Source organism: Biomphalaria glabrata, chromosome 2 (genome assembly GCF_947242115.1).
Source record: "Biomphalaria glabrata chromosome 2, xgBioGlab47.1, whole genome shotgun sequence".
In the NCBI taxonomy this organism is placed as follows: Eukaryota; Metazoa; Mollusca; class Gastropoda; family Planorbidae; genus Biomphalaria; species Biomphalaria glabrata.
In genome coordinates, this window is record NC_074712.1 from 37,912,306 (window position 1) to 37,932,097 (window position 19,792).

Here is a 19,792-nt window from a genome sequence, read left to right on the forward strand (position 1 = left end):
TCTAACATTGTGTGTGTGTGTGTGTGTAGACAATCCTATTGAATGAAAGTCCGAGTAGTCTAACTGTGTGTGTGTGTGTGTGTAGACAATCCTATTGAATGAAAGTCCGAGTAGTCTAACATTGAAAACCCCTAGAGAACAAGACCAAAAGTTACAAAAATATATTTTTAAAAAAAATGCCTCCATCATTAAACTTCAAATATAATATAATAATGTTTAAAAATTGTTGATTCATTTCAGGTATCGAACCCGTAACCCTGTCAGCTGATTAACTGCCTTCAAGTTTAACGTTCGCGTTTTCTGACTCGGCCAGCGACGATGACTTATTGATGTGATTGTTTATTGGTATCTTTATTATATGGACAAATAAGTCTAACACTAGGCCTAAGTTCTGATTTCAAACTCATCAAATAGAAGCAACGCTTATAAACTTCAATACAATTGAAGCAACTTTAGATGTACTGTTATCGCATAATTACGGTAATACGCCTGACCACGCCATGTTGGCTCTAGGCTCTAGAAAAAGAAATGGATGGAGATGAAATGATTGAAAATGAGAAAGAAGAAGAGAGACAAGGAATGCAGAAATAAAAAGAAGATCAAGCAAAATAGAGAGACAGGGAGAGACAGAGAGAGACGGTGACATAAGGAGAGACAGAGAGAGACGGTGACATAAGGAGAGACATAGAGAGACGGTGACATTAGGAGAGACAGAGAGAGACGGTGACATTAGGAGAGTCTGTCTCTCTGTGTCTCTCTGTCTCTTCTAATGTCACCGTCTCTCTCTGTCTCTCCTTATGTCACAGTCTCTCTTAAGGAGAGACAGAGAGAGACGGTGACATAAGGAGAGACAGAGAGAGATGATGACAGAAGGAGAGACAGACAGACAGACAGAGAGGACTGAATAGCTAGATACATAAAGACGTGAGACTAAAATAAATATTAACAACATAAAAAATCATCAATAAAATATTTATTTCTCTATCATCAGTGCCCAGCAGTTGCTTCTCTGTGCGCCGAATCAAAGATCAATTCTCGTCACAGGAGATGGCTTGCCACGGGATTTGAACTCGGCCTATTAGGTTGCAGTCTACTCGACATTTTCTCTTTGGACTATTTTACTGCATTTTTGATCTAAGGAAACGTTCTTCTGTCTGGGAAGAAAGCATGGTGAACACGAAATGTGAACGAAATAAATTCAAGAAACAAATGCAGATTCCATTTATTGTTTCGTTTATTTGGTAATACAAAAAACAAACAAGTTACTTAGAAACTTAGTTGATGTAATGTTATTATGTAAAAAAATGTGTACCACAAACAGTTATGAGACCATGACATTTCATATACTCACAATTCTTGGATTCTGAAGATACTAAAAAAAACTCAATAAAGTCCAAGACAAAGTGTTGGAAGTTGCACATGATCACACCATACTATTGCATTCACTGTACACATCAAGTCTTTTGAATAATGTTAAACAAAAGCTTCGTTCACATCTTTTAGCCTGCGTACACAATGAATAGTCATGCAACAGCTTAACTCTGAAAGGGATCGCCTGACAGTGACTTTGTAAAATGTGAGTTAAAACAAAATGAAGCGAGATTTGAACCAGAACTCATAGTTCAGACAATGAAGGGCTCTATCATTTTGAATTATTCAATTCCACACATTCATGGCTTTGTGTTATTGCTGATGACAAAATCGAACAACTTTATAACAGAACAAATTTGTTAATTAAACAAAAATCCTTTATAAAAAAAAATTCTTTTATTTTTAGAAAAACAAAGCATATTTAAGGGAAAGAACTGTACATTTACATTTAATATTGTAAGATTTCCCTTTTCTAAGTCAAATAAAATTGATTAATATGTAAAGAAAATATTGATTCAAGTTTTGCAAGAGACAGTGAGTACTTTTGAAAAGTTTCGACGTGATCCGAGACTGGGAAGTGGGAGAACTAAAATGTACAAAGTTTGTACCAGACACAGACAAAGTTGATAGAAGATTGGTAACAAAACATAAAAGAAATACTTTTTAAAAAACTAGCTTATATTAAATTTAATAGCATCAAATAGTTAGGATCAGTCGTGACTACATTTTTAATACATCTAGACTATTCTAGACTAACAATAATAAATTTGTGCGATTAGAAATAGTTTTAGTAACTCTTTTTGTTTAGCGTAATGTCATGCTTTCAGCTTTCTCACTGCGCTATGAGCCTATCACTTTCTCACTGCGCTATGAGCCTATCACTTTCTCACTGCGCTATGAGCCTATCACTTTCTCACTGCGCTATGCGCTATGATCCTATCACTTTCTCACTGCGCTATGAGCCTATCACTTTCTCACTGCGCTATGAGCCTATCACTTTCTCACTGCGCTATGAGCCTATCACTTTCTCACTGCGCTATGCGCTATGATCCTATCACTTTCTCACTGCGCTATGAGCCTATCACTTTCTCACTGCGCTATGAGCCTATCACTTTCTCACTGCGCTATGAGCCTATCACTTTCTCAGTGCGCTATGAGCCTATCACTTTCTCACTGCGCTATGAGCCTATCACTTTCTCACTGCGCTATGAGCCTATCACTTTCTCACTGCGCTATGAGCCTATCACTTTCTCAGTGCGCTATGAGCCTATCACTTTCTCACTGCGCTATGAGCCTATCACTTTCTCACTGCGCTATGAGCCTATCACTTTCTCACTGCGCTATGAGCCTATCACTTTCTCACTGCGCTATGAGCCTATCACTTTCTCACTGCGCTATGAGCCTATCACTTTCTCACTGCGCTATGAGCCTATCACTTTCTCACTGCGCTATGAGCCTTTTAATGGATTCTTGTTTTGTCAGGTACAAGAAATAATTGTGCGAAATTTCAACTTGTTCCGAGATTGGGTGTGGAAGAAATAACGTGTACAAACTTTTTACCAGACAAACAAGAGTGAGTTGATATATGCTTTGTAAAAAAAACAAAACGTTCTCTTCCAAAACATTTGATACGAATGAAACAAGTGGGAAAATGTGCAACGGACATTGACGGTTTTCTTTTCTCACGAACGTAGTAAGAGCTTTCACTTCTGCGCGTGAATTTATTGGCAATAGACATTGATGAGAGGAGTCTCTAGTTAAAGCTTGGTACAATCACTCAGTAACTATGAACGTGAGTACATGTTTGAGTCTAGTGTGAGTCCCGACAGAATAAAGGTTTTTATCTCATTTCTTGTTTCAGAGGTCTGCCATTGACTGATTCCTTCCAATGTTTGTCCACGAGTTCCTCGCTCTTTGACTGTTTGGAAGTTACAAGTAAACGTTACAGTCCGGTATAGTCACGTGACATATCCCTGCAGATCCCATTCCTAGCACATCCATTTCTATTTTTAACGCCATTTACTCTGTCCAAATACAAAAAATATTATAAACATGTTCGGTGTCTTGACTATGTCCTATGTTTAGCGAACCAAGCGACATGATATCTTTACAACCAAATTAACTCGACTTTTCAGAGATGTCCATTAGGATTGAGCTCATTGTGAATGTGAAGTGATGACTTGTTGAGCCCATACATACTTACTCACATTGAAAACATAATATATTTTGTCATTTCGTTCGACCGTGGGATGGCCTGTCTTTTGAAGTAAGAGAATCTAATTTTCTAGCAATTTCTTATATTCAATTTGATAGTCCATTATAGCAGATCAACATACAACTTATTGAAGCAAACACCCAAACCTAGAGCATGTAAATCAGTGATGCCCAACTTTCGACTCGCGGGCTATCTTGACTTTCAAAACTTTGCCTATCCTTCAGTCTGTTGAACCTGTGGGGTACCACACGATCTGTTGAAACATCTTTCTATATTCCTGCTTTTTGCCTTTGATAGTCCATTTTTGTTATGTTGTCTTCCCATTGCTTTATCTTTCAGTCGCTTCTTCTTTTTTTTTTTTTTGGTACTGTTCCCTGAAGGAAGGTCTTTTGCGAGCCCTGAAGACATTGTGCTATGGCCATAAAGTTTCAGTTCGCGGTTTGTTTGTTTTACAGTGGTTACTTCCAAACACAAAACAAAATACATAACACATTGATTGTGTGTCCTAATGCTTCAAGTCTTATACCATTAGCTTTGGAATGTGTCCTAATAATTTAATGTAAGTCTTAAACCTTTATCCTTGGAATGTGTCCTAATACTTCAGGTCTTATGAAATTATCAATGGAATGTGTCTTAATGCTTCAAATCTTATACCATTATTTTTTAAATGTGTCCTAATATTATAAGACTTATACCAATATCTTTTTACATACTTGCTTTTTAATATACAACAAGGTGCACCACACAAATATAGGATCACATCTACATTACGCTGTCTACAAGTTTCTTTACTTAAAACTACCGCTGACTCCCATTATCATCTACAGCTTTTGGCCCGCTCCACCCAAGGGACGACAACTCTATCCCCATTTATTATTTCCTCGATTATCTCCCTAGGTCATCGCAGGCCCTGATCGCAGAAGCTTTTAGCCAAAAAGTCGCGAGGATGAGAAGGCGGCGGGGTTCAGTAGTGGGGAGCTTGTGTTTCCTGAATCTACATTAACTCTCTCCCCACAAGGGAGCGCCAGTCACTTTTGATCCCAAGTCTCTTCTGTATATGATCACTTCTGTCTGTCCCCTTTGATGTATCTTTAGTTTTTAGTCGAAAAATAGACAACAACAAAAATTGCTTGTTGACGATTTTTATGAAAAGCCCTTCGTATCACACACACACACGCGCGCTCCCACAAACATAGACGCATTATAGTATGCACACTTATAGAACCAAGTTAGTATAAGAAACAAGAAACTGAAAACCATACTGGGTAATAAGCCAATATACGCTGCTGGATGTGTCACTTTAGATGTTGTTTTGTACAACTGATATAGTTTATTACGTAAAGTCGTAAGCACTTGGGAAATGGAACAAATGTATATTGAAAGATAGAACACATAGATTCATGTCAAGTGACGTTCCCTTACAGAATACAGGGAACGCTTAGACGCAAACAATCGGACATAAATGATGTCCGTCCTCTCAAGGGAGATCATTTTTTCATGGTAGCGTCAGCATTTTTCGTGAGGCTTAAAGTCTCCTCCCTTGATCAACTCTTGGAGATAGGAAGAAAATTGCTTCAAAGCTGGCTGAGATACAGAGGCGATACAAGTTGGATTCAAGAATCCTCTTTAAGCTGTCACGCTCAAGTTGCGCATCCCACCACAGAGCGCAAACTTTCCGCGCCTCTGCTCCGAGTGACAGAGAAACTGTTGGTCGTCCATTGGAACTGCACTAAAGGCGTACTCGTGGTGGGGCTTGTCGGGGAGCACTTTGTCTTCCAGACCTGGGATGATTCTGGCCATGTCCTCGAACTTTGCGTTCCGTTTCATGAACAGTGTCACGGTGACCACGGCGGCCATCTCTGAGGCCAGGAAGCCGAAACCGGCCGTGAAGAATGACCAGCCGTAGGCATAGCTAAATTCACCTTCGTTTTTCTGTGAAGTAGAGAGAAAAGTAGTTGCAATTTTGTAAAATGTAGAAGATAGATAGATAGATAGATATGTATAGATAGATATGTATAGATAGATAGATAGATATGTATAGATAGATAGATAGATAGATAGATAGATAGATAGATAGATAGATAGATAGATATGAAATGTATAGATAGATAGATAGATATGTATAGATAGATAGATAGATATGTATAGATAGATATGTATAGATAGATAGATAGAAATGTATAGATAGATAGATAGATAGATAGATATGTATAGATAGATAGATAGATAGATATGTATAGATAGATAGATAGATATGTATAGATAGATAGATAGATATGTATAGATAGATAGATAGATAGATATGTATAGATAGATATGTATAGATAGATAGATAGATATGTATAGATAGATAGATAGATAGATAGATAGATAGATAGATAGATATGTATAGATAGATAGATAGATAGATATGTATAGATAGATAGATATGTATAGAGAGATAGAGAGATAGATAGATAGATAGATAGATAGATAGATATGTATAGAGAGAGAGATAGATAGATAGATAGATAGATAGATAGATAGATAGATAGATAGATAGATAGATATGTATAGATAGATAGATAGATAGATAGATATGTATGTATAGATAGATAGATAGATAGATAGATAGATAGATAGATAGATAGATAGATAGATAGATAGATAGATAGATAGATATGTATAGATAGATAGATAGATAGATAGATAGATAGATAGATAGATAGATAGATAGATAGATAGATAGATATGTATAGATAGATAGATAGATAGATAGATAGATAGATAGATAGATAGATAGATAGATATGTATAGATAGATAGATAGATAGATAGATAGATAGATAGATAGATAGATAGATAGATAGATAGATAGATAGATAGATAGATAGATAGATATGTATAGATAGATAGATAGATATGTATAGATAGATAGATAGATAGATAGATAGATAGATAGATATGTATAGATAGATAGATAGATAGATAGATAGATAGATAGATAGATAGATAGATAGATAGATAGATAGATAGATAGATATGTATGTATAGATAGATATATAGATAGATAGATAGATAGATAGATATGTATAGATAGATATGTATAGATAGATATGTATAGATAGATATGTATAGATAGATAGATAGATAGATATGGATAGATAGATAGATAGATAGGATAGATAGGATAGATAGATAGATATGTATAGATAGATATGTATAGATAGATAGATAGATAGGATAGATAGATAGATAGATAGATAGATAGATAGATATGTATAGATAGATAGATAGATAGATATGGATAGATAGATAGATAGATAGAAAAAATATTATTAAATTCGGATTGATTTATCCATTAAATGTAGTTAATTAATAGTTAGTTGTAAGCTGGATTTTTTAACAAAATAAAGAGCAACTTCATCTTATCTTATAAATTACAGACGTTCCTGTAAACAACTAAAAGAGAACATAGTGTGTATCTGTCAATCTAGTCGTGCATGTTAATGAGAGAATGAAACTTCTAAGTCCTTGGTTTTCCTGCCTGATTGAAACAATTGCTTCCGTGCTCCAAAGACACTAGGGAAACGAGCACTTATACTAATTCGTCCTAGCATATGGAATAAGAAATGTGCTTTTATCTATGTCTTTCAACAAGAAATAAACAAAAAAAGTTAAGACATCTTTTGTTTCGTTTCATTTCAATAATGGAAATGAATGTCCTCGCAACTTTTTAGCATGCAACCACGTGACACTGTCCATACAGTGGCTGTTTCGTCTGTTCAGCCCTAAATACTTCTCTTGTGGGACCTAGCGGAGAGGAGGAGAGGTCAACACGCTCGATAAGAAATACTATTCTCTCCTTTTCACCCTGTATGCCTACTGCCTCCCCCGCAAACAAATGAAACTGGACATTTTATTTATTCATTATTAAGTTAAAGATTAACTCTCTCAGAGAAAGTGTAACAAAAATAGCAGTTTGATTTTTTGTTTTGCTTTGATTTGTTTTTCAGAAAATTGTGTATGTCTTTGTTAATAAAATATAAAGTTTTTATAATAAAAAAACTAGAAATATAGTTATTTAAGTACCCTTATACATTGGGGGCTGATGAAGTTTCTGTTTCTATGGCCGACGGTTAAGGAGGATGTCATGTGGCCAGCACAACCTCTACTTCCACAACGTATATCTGGTAAATGTGGAGTAGACTCAGATCTCTCAGCCGCTTCACCACTACTACATTGTTAGTTACAATTCTTTGCATTTTTATCTCTGTGGCATTTTAGGTCTCGAGAGATACTCTCTTCCCTTTGCAACTTCTCATGTGACTAATGAGGCCAATCCTTGATACACAGTGGCGTCAACAGGTTGGGCATCTCTGTAATCATCAGGCGCTCTTGCGTTTTCACCCTTCTTTCTAATTCTGGTGTTTGGCACATCTGCAATCTGAGACCTTCCTTTAGGCTAGCTCTCCACGTGGATCTATCCAGTGCCACTTTTTTTCCCAACTGTTAGTGTCGATTTTGAAGAGCTTAATGGCGCGTTTGAATACATCAGTAGACCTTAAAAGTGGGCGACCAGCGTCTCTCCTGCATCCTATTAGAGAACCAGACAGAATGTTTTGTGGGAATCGACCTTGTTGCTTTCTGTGACCAAGCCAGCCAAGACGTCTGCTGCTGATAAAATTGCGGATGTCCTGGAACCTTGCTTTTCGCAGAATATAATCATTGGTTATTTTATCTTGCCACCTTGCATTTGTACATCCTGGTATCATATAGTATTCTATGGTTTTATTTAGTTAAGTGCAGAGTAAAATATAAGGTTGCTTACACTGGTAGACACTCTGTATCCTACTTCATCATTGATGGCAGAAATATACAGTATCATACCAACTGCCAGAGATAAACCTGAAAAAGTCAAATAGTCGCCATTAGACACGTGACCACAGAGACTTGAATAAAATGTTCAAATATTTGCACTGTCCTGACGTGACATCACGTGGAGAGAACTTTCATCTCAACAATTATAACAGACATCGTCAACAACAATTTCTTTCTCAAACTGAACAAGGGTTAAAGGTTAGGGTACCCCTCTCATGCCTTGCCATTAATAGGGACTACTGACGCAAATGTCATCTGTTTCTATGGTGGACAGTTAACGAGGACACAAAATGTCATCTGTTTCTATGGTGGACAGTTAACGAGGACGAAAATGTCATCTGTTTCTATGGTGGACGGTTAACAAGGACGCAAATGTCATCTGTTTCTATGGTGGACGGTTAACAAGGACGCAAATGTCATCTGTTTCTATGATGGACAGTTAACGAGGATGCAAATGTCATCTGTTTCTATGATGGACAGTTAACGAGGATGCAAATGTCATCTGTTTCTATGATGGACAGTTAACGAGGATGCAAATGTCATCTGTTTCTATGATGGACAGTTAACGAGGATGCAAATGTCATCTGTTTCTATGATGGACAGTTAACGAGGACGAAAATGTCATCTGTTTCTATGATGGACAGTTAACGAGGATGCAAATGTCATCTGTTTCTATGATGGACAGTTAACGAGGATGCAAATGTCATCTGTTTCTATGATGGACAGTTAACGAGGACGCAAATGTCATCTGTTTCTATGATGGACAGTTAACAAGGACGCAAATGTCATCTGTTTCTATGATGGACAGTTAACGAGGATGCAAATGTCATCTGTTTCTATGGTGGAAGGTTAACGAAGGGGCGCTTAAATTGAACACAGTTCCCCAACGTAAGGCAGGTCTCCCATTAAAATAGTTCTTCAGTGGAAGTTTAAGCATTTTACCACTCAGCCCCCCCCCCTCGCCTAGAAAAGGTTACACAATGAAAACATAATGACCACAATGTAAATCAATTAGATCTACATCTTTACACAGCAGCCTCTCAATCCACAGACCCAAAAGAATGAAATCGTCGGAGAGTAGGAACAAAAGAGAAGAAGATGATAAAACGCCATGAGAAATGATGTGCTGGAGAGTAACTTTCAAAGAAAAGAGAATGACAAAACGCAAAGAGAAATGATGTGCTGGGGAGTAACTTTCAAAGAGAAGAGAATGACAAAACGCCAAGAGAAATGATGTGCTGGGGAGTAACTTTCAAAGAGAAGAGAATGACAAAACGCCAAGAGAAATGATGTGCTGGGGAGTAACTTTCAAAGAGAAGAGAATGACAAAACGCCAAGAGAAATGATGTGCTTGGGAGTAACTTTCAAAGAGAAGAGAATGACAAAACGCCAAGAGAAATGATGTGCTTGGGAGTAACTTTCAAAGAGAAGAGAATGACAAAACGCCAAGAGAAATGATGTGCTGGGGAGTAACTTTCAAAGAGAAGAGAATGACAAAACGCCAAGAGAAATGATGTGCTTGGGAGTAACTTTCAAAGAGAAGAGAATGACAAAACGCCAAGAGAAATGATGTGCTGGGGAGTAACTTTCAAAGAGAAGAGAATGACAAAACGCCAAGAGAAATGATGTGCTGGGGAGTGACTTTCAAAGAGAAGAGAATGACAAAACGCCAAGAGAAATGATGTGCTTGGGAGTAACTTTCCAAGAGAAGAGAATGACAAAACGCCAAGAGAAATGATGTGCTGGGGAGTAACTTTCAAAGAGAAGAGAATGACAAAACGCCAAGAGAAATGATGTGCTAAGGAATAAAGTAGACGAGTAGAAAATGGCTAAACTTGTCTGAGAACTGAAACAAAAAAAAGTGGTTAAGAAAAAAGTTTGTATCACGCCAAAAAGACTTGAAAAGTGTTCACCCCAACAAATCCTTCTTTCAAATGTTGGATCACTTGTACATGTGTATGTAGTGTAAGAAATCCAGTAATATGTCAAGAAAAACATTTTTCAACAAACATGTCTTCTCAAAAACCTTTTATCACATGCTAAATGCCAAGCAAGAGAGGGTTTTTTTTTAATCTCTGAATGGTGTGTGTCAAGATTAACTGATTTATTTATTCCAAGAATCATTGACTTTAACTAATTTTTTTCTAATGATAGGATAGGACTATGATTCATAAATTGATATTATTTTTTCACCAAAGTATTCTTGCTATATCTACACCAGTTGTTAGTAGTACTGGGTATTTTATCATTTTAAGTTAGAACAGACGGCGTAAACGTTGGTTCATGAAAGTACTTATATTTGAAAGTTATACAAACAAAACAATGAAATAAGTTGGTTGAATGCCATACACTGGAGGAGATCCAAGCTACAGGTAGGGGAGATCACTGAATACATGAGGGAGATTACTGCGACTTCTAGAAGGAAGTTTACTGTGTATACAGGAGATGGATCGCTTAGAAACAGGAGATCACTGTTAATACAAGAGGGAGATTACTGCGACTTCTAGAAGAAAGTTTACTGTGAATACAGGAGATGGATCGCTTAGAAACAGGAGATCACTGTTAATACAAGAGGAAAGAGAGATAACGGTAAATACAAAATAAAAGGGAAGATTACTCTAAATGCACGAGGGGAAATCACTGTGAGTACAACAGGGGATATCACTGCGCAACTTTCGAGTTGAATAACACTTAGAAACATGAGAGTCGATTATCAGGCAGATCGTTTCACGCGTCCTTCACCTCGTTGAACAGATCAATGTTTTATTCCACGGGACGTAAATGATAGGAAAACAAGAGCAGTAACTCTTCAAGTAATGATCTATCTTCTCCCTCACTCTACTGGTGTATTGACCACTCGTAGTCTGGGTACTTTCCCTTCCCGTTTGTAGCAGTTCTATGATAAATGTGCATGACAAGATAACACTGTGTTTAGTTGGCACTAGACAGACTTGTTATTACGTAATATGCAAAGTCTTAGAAGCAGTTCTGTATTGACTTTCACCTTAACATATCTCTTAATCTGTTCGACCAATGGGACGTGGCTGACCCATGCGCATGTCTCTGTCTTTTGCCTTGGCTAGAATTTCTTTTAATGACCAGCCCGTCCATCCTTTTTCCCTGTCTGTCTCTACTGTGTTGTCATGGTACTGTTCCCTGTAGAAAGCTATTTGCGCACCTTTAGGACCTCGTGATATGACCATAGTCACCATACAGTTTTAGTTTGGGTTTTAGTTTTTGACAGTGGTCAGCAAGTCATTGTGGGGCCCAATGGCCACAGTGATCCCGTTTCGGATTTCCTCATTTGTGGTGCGGTCTTTGATACTCAGGATTCCTCCATCCCAAGGCTAGATCTGGCACAACTAGACTTCTTTTATAATATTATATCATCAAATTTTAAAGTTTCGGTAAAATTTGAAGAAATATCTCGAAAAGAAAAAGATCTAGATTGATACATTTACTAAAGGAAAAACAAGTTTGGGAAACTATTTATCTAGGCTAGTCTTTCCCTTCGTAATTGGGATGTAACTATGGATACTAGGGCAAACCGCACTCCCTAAATGTAAACCCTGAAATGTTTTACATCTCGCTCTGTCCTCGTTATTTCATGTCGTATCTTCATCGTTCGTACTCGTAAATCTTCTTCTCTTTGATGTCTTAATTATGACTCTAGAAAAGCTGATGAATGACCAGTTGATCAATAACCCATGCTACACAACTCTTCTGCAATAGAGATCGTATTCAGATTACTTGGAGAATAGGTCTCTCCCTTTTTCTCTTTTTTATTAAAAATCGGCTTGTAAAAAAAATAAATGAAAGTATTACAAGAACAGTTTAGTATGCGTTGTTCACCTCAATACTTACAACCTGAGCGTTCTTAGTTAATGTGATGATAAGATATAAATAGATCCGCCAAGTTTCAGCTCCGTCATATTCACAGCAGTCTGCTCGTTCAGCTCGGGGAATTTCCTTCATAAAGAAACTCAGTTGCTTCCATTTTTTCCCCCTTCAAACAAAATGTGTGATATGTGTGTGTGTGTGTGCGTAAGTGTTTGAAAAGTGTGTAGATCCATCACTCTTGTACTTGTTAACAGAAAGGCTAAGAGTGGCCGTCATGTAGGTTGCAGATAAATGTCCATAGCCTGGTCTGAATCAGTGATATTCTTGTCAGTTACAGCCTGAGGTCGCATGCATTTCTGACACGCATGTCACGGGCTGCTTCACAGCAAATAAGATAAGATAAGATAATGTTATTGATCCAAACAATTAAGTAAATTGTAAAAAAAAATCGCCCAGTTTAATGAAAGCGAACCGCTGGGGCTTCATAACGCACTGTCTTCAGAAGTTCTCAGTGGACTCATGGCCCACCCTTGGGTCACATATGGCTCACTTGCCGAAGGCAGGGCATGACAACTTTGGTATCTTGAATAAGGGAAAGAAATAGTAATTGACAGATGTGGTGGTTTAAGTTGAATTAGTCCCCTTGAGAACTCAAAGCCTGAGTGAACATTTGTTATGCATTTAAAAAACGATCGTGTAAACATTCACGAAGATACGCCATGACTGATCTATTTGTTAGAGCAAAGTAAAGGCTTTATTAGGGCAAAGTAAAGACATTTGTTAAAGTAAAGGTTAGTGTTTATTAGGACAAAGTAAAGACATTTGTTAGAGCAAAGTAAAGGCTTTATTAGGGCAAAGTAAAGATATTTGTTAGAGCAAAGTAAAGGAAGTTGTTGGGTTGTATGGGCAAAGTAAAGGTATCTGAAATGAACTGTTTCCTTTCTTTCTCAAGTACCAAAGAGAAAAATCAAAACTGATATCATGGCTGGAGTGTACGGGTTTACAAAATGAAACAAATCTTGACTCGGGTTGTGCTGGACACTAGAAGTGTTGAATCTATGCATCTAATAAAAACAAACTTGATTAATTTCAAATTAGACAATTCGGTAGTAAGACTCAGCAAAGTTAAACATAGGTAGAGGCTTTTGACTTATTTTTATCGTGATGCTAGAAATAACACAATTTAGTTAAAACTTTAATTATGACCTTGACATCATCAGCACGTATATTGAACTTACCTGACAAGATAAAAAACACTCCCCCAACCAGAGTCTTGGCATCTTTCCGGATGTTGCCAACTACTGTGAAGGTGACAGCTACTACAGACAGGATCAAAGAGGACACTGGCAGCACCACAGACTTGCGAGCCACCGCTAATAAATAAAACAATCACACACAAAATCAACCATCAGCTTGTGGGCAATCAGGTTTTGTAGACAGTTGTATATCAAGGTCATCATAATGTTTGGGTGACAGTCATCTCATGGTCAACATAATATTTGGGTGACAGTCATCTAAGGGGCAGCAAAAAAATGTCATTCGGTTATTTCATTGTCGCAATTTTTGGGAGCCTCTGAGTTCACCCAGCTCTAATGGATACCTGACATTAGCTGGGGAAAAGTAAAGGCTGTAGGTCGTTGTGCTGGCTACATGACACCCTCGTTTACCGTATGCCACAGAAACAGGTGACCTTCACATTGTCTGCCCTATAAACCACAAGGTCTGATAGGGGAATTTCTTTCTTTATTTCATTGTCAACATACTATTTGGATGATACCCATCTCATGGTCAACATAATATGTGTATGATAATCATCTCATAGTCAACATACTAATAAAGTTGACAGTCATAGCATGGTCAACATATTTTGATTACATCCATATATAAATTGAAACATTATTCGATGTGTTCTAATGAAAATTGACAAGTAGAAATAAGTTTTGTAACATGACAAAAAAATAAAAAATTGTAACCAAGTCAGTATTGGAAGTTTGTGTTATCTCCAAACTCGCTGGCGGCCCATGTAGATTAAACGTACTCACATTTTTTCCCGATCTTTCTTTTATAATTGTCTTTAAATAATACACACACACCCTACTGCCACTGTAACGGTTTAATAGAATAATTTCTTTTCTATACATTTTTATAATTTAGATTGTATCTCAACTAGATCTAAATGTCCCCCTGACCGTGGATATAGTAAGTAAGGTTATAATTCACATAGTAAGTAAGGTTATAATTCATACTCTCATCTCACAGTGACTGTCAGCGCCCACCTACTATTTCAATGTGATAATTGATGTCACGAACCCATTCCCTCCTGAATTGTAACGTCTGCTCCGAAATGATTCCCTGCTTGGAGAGCTCCATCTAAAATCGGGGCTTCTCGGCCTTTTATTTTCTTGGATCTTTGATTAAATTTTGCTTCAGGTTCGCGAACTATCATAAAAAAACTAACACGTGTCCTCTGTGCCCTAGGTAGCAATGTGATTCTAAAGTTTTGCTTACAGATTACAAAGATGATTGACATCATTTTGGGTGACCGCGATCAGAGGTTGAGAAACACTGCTCTACACCCAACTGAACTATTAAGACTGATGTATATAGTTAGTTTTTTTATGTGTTTTTTTTTTTGGTAGACTAGTTGAATCTGTTGGAAAGACATTTCATCTCAGAGAGATATTAACAATCGAAATGTTAATAATGGTGCCGTCAAATGTAATTGAATTTATCCGCATGGAATCCTAGAAGTATTACACACAACCACAGAGTTTTTTTATTTAGGTTTTGTTTTTTGAGACGATTATAACCACTCGCTCTTTGTTTCTTTCTCTCTTTCTCTCGCTCTCTTTCTCTCTCTCTCTCTCTCTCTCTCTCTCTCTCTCTCTTACTCTTTCTCTCTCTCTTTCTTTTTTTCTCGCTCTCCCTGTTTCTTTTTTAATCTTTTTCTCTCTTTCCCTCTCTCTCTCTCTTCTTTTCTCATTATCCCATTCTCTTTCTTTTTCTTTCTATCTCTATTTCTCTCTATCTTTCTCTCTCCTTCTATCGTGTTAGCTTTTTAACGAGGGACATCTTTCTGTGGTAATAACTAAAAAGAACATTTCTTACTGATTGGTATTTTGTGTTTGGCTTCTACCAGGCAACACGCTGTGGCACAAGAAAAGCGACAGAGAAAAAAGTCAAGGCAATGGACACAGTCTCCGGCTGGAATAACCTGCACAGCCACATGTGGAGGCACAAACCGTAGTGCAAAGCCTTCAGCCCCCTGGATGACAAAAGTGGTCATCATTGAACCACGAAGGACGACTTATATATATATAGATGATAGTTAGGTTTTACTTGACCAAATCGTCGGCAGTAATCAAATCATTCGTTAGCTGTAGACATCAACTTGAACTATTTGTAAGAGCTATGATATGGTCGTATTAAGGACCACAATATCTTCACTTTGCTTCCAGTGTTTTGATTATTGTGAGCTGAGGCGTAGTGCTCCCGGAGCAAGAAACTTTATTGGCGCCCCCCCCCCCTATTTTCCATGAACATCACATAGAAGTGTAGACTAATAAATAAAAAGTATTTAATAATAATATAATACAAATAACCTTGGAATGTATTACCTAACTAATATATCTACAAGAATTAGTGTGGCGCCCAGGGCATCGTGCCCTCCGATCCCTAGCTCCGCCTCTTACTGTGAGGCCCAGTGAGTTGGTTTGTTATTAATATCTATTGTGTCTACGTACAGACATCAATCGCAAAGACAAACAGACACAAAATCTCTTTTGTTCCACCTGGCAATCAAATCATTAAATAGAAATTATGTGATATAAATTTTTCGCATGTAAATTATGAGTGAGTCTGGTGTGAATGTACATTTTCGTTTCCTATAATTATAATGTTTTGTTTGGTGTAATGTGCAAATTGTAAGACAAATTTCCTTATGGGTAATAAAGATTATTGTTATTATTATTATTATTGCTATTATTATTATTATTATTATTATTATTATTATTATTACAACTAATCAAACATTCAAACAGCTAAAGTCATCTCTACTCTTTATAACCCATAGCACACTTTGCCCACAATGTATTTGCCCACGTGACTATATGTTCTAAAAGCAACTCTTACAAACGCCAGTGATGACTTACCAATGATAGTGAAGGATGTCAAAGCGTTATTTTCTCCTCTTCCGGTTCCCTGAACCTCGTAGCTAACAGCCATGCACGAGACTGAGTCTGGCTCTGGGAAGAGAAATAGACCAGATCATTCAAGGGAGCCCACAATATTCGGACCACTGTCCAGGCCCTTCACAACATTTCTTCGTGTGTAAACAGAAAGTGCTCAGTGAAATACAAAGAACAATGTTTGAAATAAATCAAAGAAGTTCCCAGTGATATGAAAGGGGCTTGTAGGATGGTCTAAAAAAAAAGTACTCCCTTTTAGACCTTGCGACCAGGACAATGACCAAATACCTTTACTTTCACCAACGTATGTCCGGTACCCATTAGAGCTAGGTGAACTTATGGGGTCGCCCTAAAGTTCAAAATCCATCTTCACCGAGATTCAAATTCGAGACCCCTCGGTTCGTAAGTCAAGTACTCAGCAACTCGACCACCACTAGAAAGTATAGCAACTTTATAGTTCATTATTCCAGCACCACCTCCCCTCCACCTTTTATGCAAAAGAATAAAACAAACATTATTGTTTTCTAATTATTTTTGTATTCTAAAAATACAAACTTGATAAAAATCAAATAATTGAAATATAACACGAGCTGATCGGATGGCTTCACTGTTATAATCATACTGTCATGACAGCGTTTATTTGATTAACGAATATATCATTCTGTAATCGGCTATATATAATACAGAATGTGATGGGACTTTAGTGGACTGAGTATTTCTGTCTGGTTGAATAGAATGAACTTTAAAGCTATTATTGCAAAGCTTATACAAATCATTATGTGTATCTGTCTATCTGTCTGGTAAAAAGTTTATACACGTTATTTCTCCGACACCCAATCTCGGATCAAACTGAAATTTTTCAAAATTATTTCTGTCACCTGACACCACAAAAACAAGGTTAAAAAGACAGTTTGTGTGGAAACACAAACTCAAAATGGGCCCCCAAAGTGGTCCAAGAGAGTCTTCACCAGGATACGAACACGGGACTTCCGGTTCCAAATGCTTTACCCCTCAGCCACAACATCTCCACATGTTCATTTAGCGTACACTTATATTTTGTTTAAAAAATAATTATTAACCTTATCTATACATTCAAAATTAATAACATGTTGGATGTAATAAAGAGAAACTAAAAAAGATTTATTCTTCTAACAAACTTAGATAAATTGGCAACACGAAAAAACAAATAATTCTTGACCTACTTTAAGCTACAATTGTGTACAGATTTTCCCCTCGCAAATAAAAATTAATATTTTCATTGTCTTTTGTCATACAAACTAGACATAGATCTAGCTAGATCTAGACCTAGTTTTAGATCTAAATCTAGATTCAAGATCTAAGTCTAGGTCTAGAACTAGATCTAAGTCTAGATCTAGAAATAGATCTAAGTCTATATCTAGAGTTAGATCTAAGTCTATATCTAGATCTAAGTCAATCTAAGTGTAGATCTAAGTATAGATATAGAATCTTGATATAGAATCTACTATATCTAGACTAGAACTCGTATGAATTTACACGTTTAATCTTTCAATTACTAGACCTAGGCCAATGTTATGATCATGAATAGTAGGCCTTCTGTTATCGGTTAATTGTGTACTATGCTGTTCGTATCCGATTCATTTCTTAATCTGATACTACTGTTTACATAATAAATAAATCTGCACCCCTAAGCTGTTAGAAGATAAGCTATTGCCTTAATAATTAAAATTTTGTTCGATTTATCAATACATTTATAATATATATATATTATAAATATATCTAAATCTGGGCTCTATTTAGTCTTATTTAGACTGTCAAGTGTAGGCCCCTATAATGAGGATATGTCAAAACTGCGCGCTATAAGACATAACTTATAACTGAAACGAAGTTCGTATCAAAATTCTCTTTTAAAAACAACATTTGAATCAGTATTCTATCCAATGAGTTAGTTAATCAATGGAAAATATTGGGGTTAGGGCTTTGAATAAGTGAGATGAAAGCCTGGGCTTTGTTTATGGTCGGAACGATGTCGCCCACACAGCAGTTCCTCCCTCTCCGCGCAGCTGATGTGACCAAAGGAACAGTCTGCCTAAGGGTCACCAGCTCCTGATTTTTCCTCAGGGTTGTCTCCCATGTTTGGGTATAGCCTCAGGGCAGCGGAGGTTTGGATTCAGAGTTTTCCTTCTCCTAGATGGGTAGCCAACCAAGGCTAACGAGCCCCTCCTGCCCGAAGCTTACTGGTTTAGGCGCCAGTTGCTCGCCTTTGCCCCTTCTCCTGTCTGTGGTAACGGTTCCGCCAGGCTCAGTAACTGAGCCACACGTGAAGGCCAGGTGTTGGACTGGTTGTCAGAGGCTATTTGAGACGCGTGCCATTGGAAGCACTTTATAGGTAATGATGGGCTTAAGACCATTACCACTTCCGGCGTTAACAACCTTGCGGAACCAAATGGAAAATATATTTTATAATAATCCATTGACACTTTTACCATTGTGACCTAGATGCAAATTTTTTGTACCAATACGCGAATCTATGAATGAAACTTGAGTTATTAATGAAAAAGTCCATGACCTTTTAAAAAAACTTACCTCTCCAGAAGTTTTTCAATGAAAAGTGGTGTAATTTTTTGAAAAATCTGCTTGTATATATAATTTTAAAAATTAGATGGTTCACTTTCGGAAAAGAAAAAAAAAATTTGCATCAGAACTTTGAATGATCTAAAATATCATGATGTCAGATTTTCATTTTCTCTTCTAGTTTCTGAGATATAAACGGGACGGACAGATGGACAGACAGGTCACACAAGGCCAATAGCGTCTTTCGAGGGCCGCTAAAAATTATCAATTAGTTAATTAGCTGTTGGTAATTAATTAAATTGTTTGGTATCTTGAAGAATGGAAAGAAATTGTACTTGACACATGTGGTGGTATAAGTTGAATTAGTTCCATTGATGACTTGAGCCCTGAGTGAACATTTTTACGCATTTAAAAAAACGATCATTCACCAAGATACCCCCTTCTTCCCTGCCCCTTCTTCCCTGCCCCTTCTTCCCTGCCCCTTCTTCCCTGCCCCTTCTTCCCTGCCCCTTCTTCCCTGCCCCTTCTTCCCTGCCCCTTCTTCCCTGCCCCTTCTTCCCTGCCCCTTCTTCCCTGCCCCTTCTTCCCTGCCCCTTCTTCCCTGCCCCTTCTTCCCTGCCCCTTCTTCCCTGCCCCTTCTTCCCTGCCCCTTCTTCCCTGCCCCTTCTTCCCTGCCCCTTCTTCCCTGCCCCTTCTTCCCTGCCCCTTCTTCCCTGCCCCTTCTTCCCTGCCCCTTCTTCCCTGCCCCTTCTTCCCTGCCCCTTCTT

General features: G+C 37.4%; 1 protein-coding gene across 2 annotated transcripts in view; it reads right to left on the minus strand.

The window, feature by feature from the left end:
- Nucleotides 1-1,216: 1,216 nt before the first annotated feature.
- Nucleotides 1,217-19,792, minus strand: part of LOC106058672 (voltage-dependent calcium channel gamma-7 subunit-like) — a 95,836-nt gene continuing 77,260 nt past the window's right edge. For both annotated transcript variants that reach the window (XM_056020371.1, XM_056020370.1), the window contains 4 exons: nucleotides 16,437-16,529; nucleotides 13,524-13,658; nucleotides 8,396-8,472; nucleotides 1,217-5,518 (listed from right to left, as the gene is read on the minus strand). In XM_056020371.1, the coding sequence (XP_055876346.1) occupies nucleotides 5,213-5,518; nucleotides 8,396-8,472; nucleotides 13,524-13,658; nucleotides 16,437-16,529 (611 nt within the window). In that variant the 3' untranslated portion in view covers nucleotides 1,217-5,212. The remainder of the gene's footprint in view (nucleotides 5,519-8,395; nucleotides 8,473-13,523; nucleotides 13,659-16,436; nucleotides 16,530-19,792) is intronic.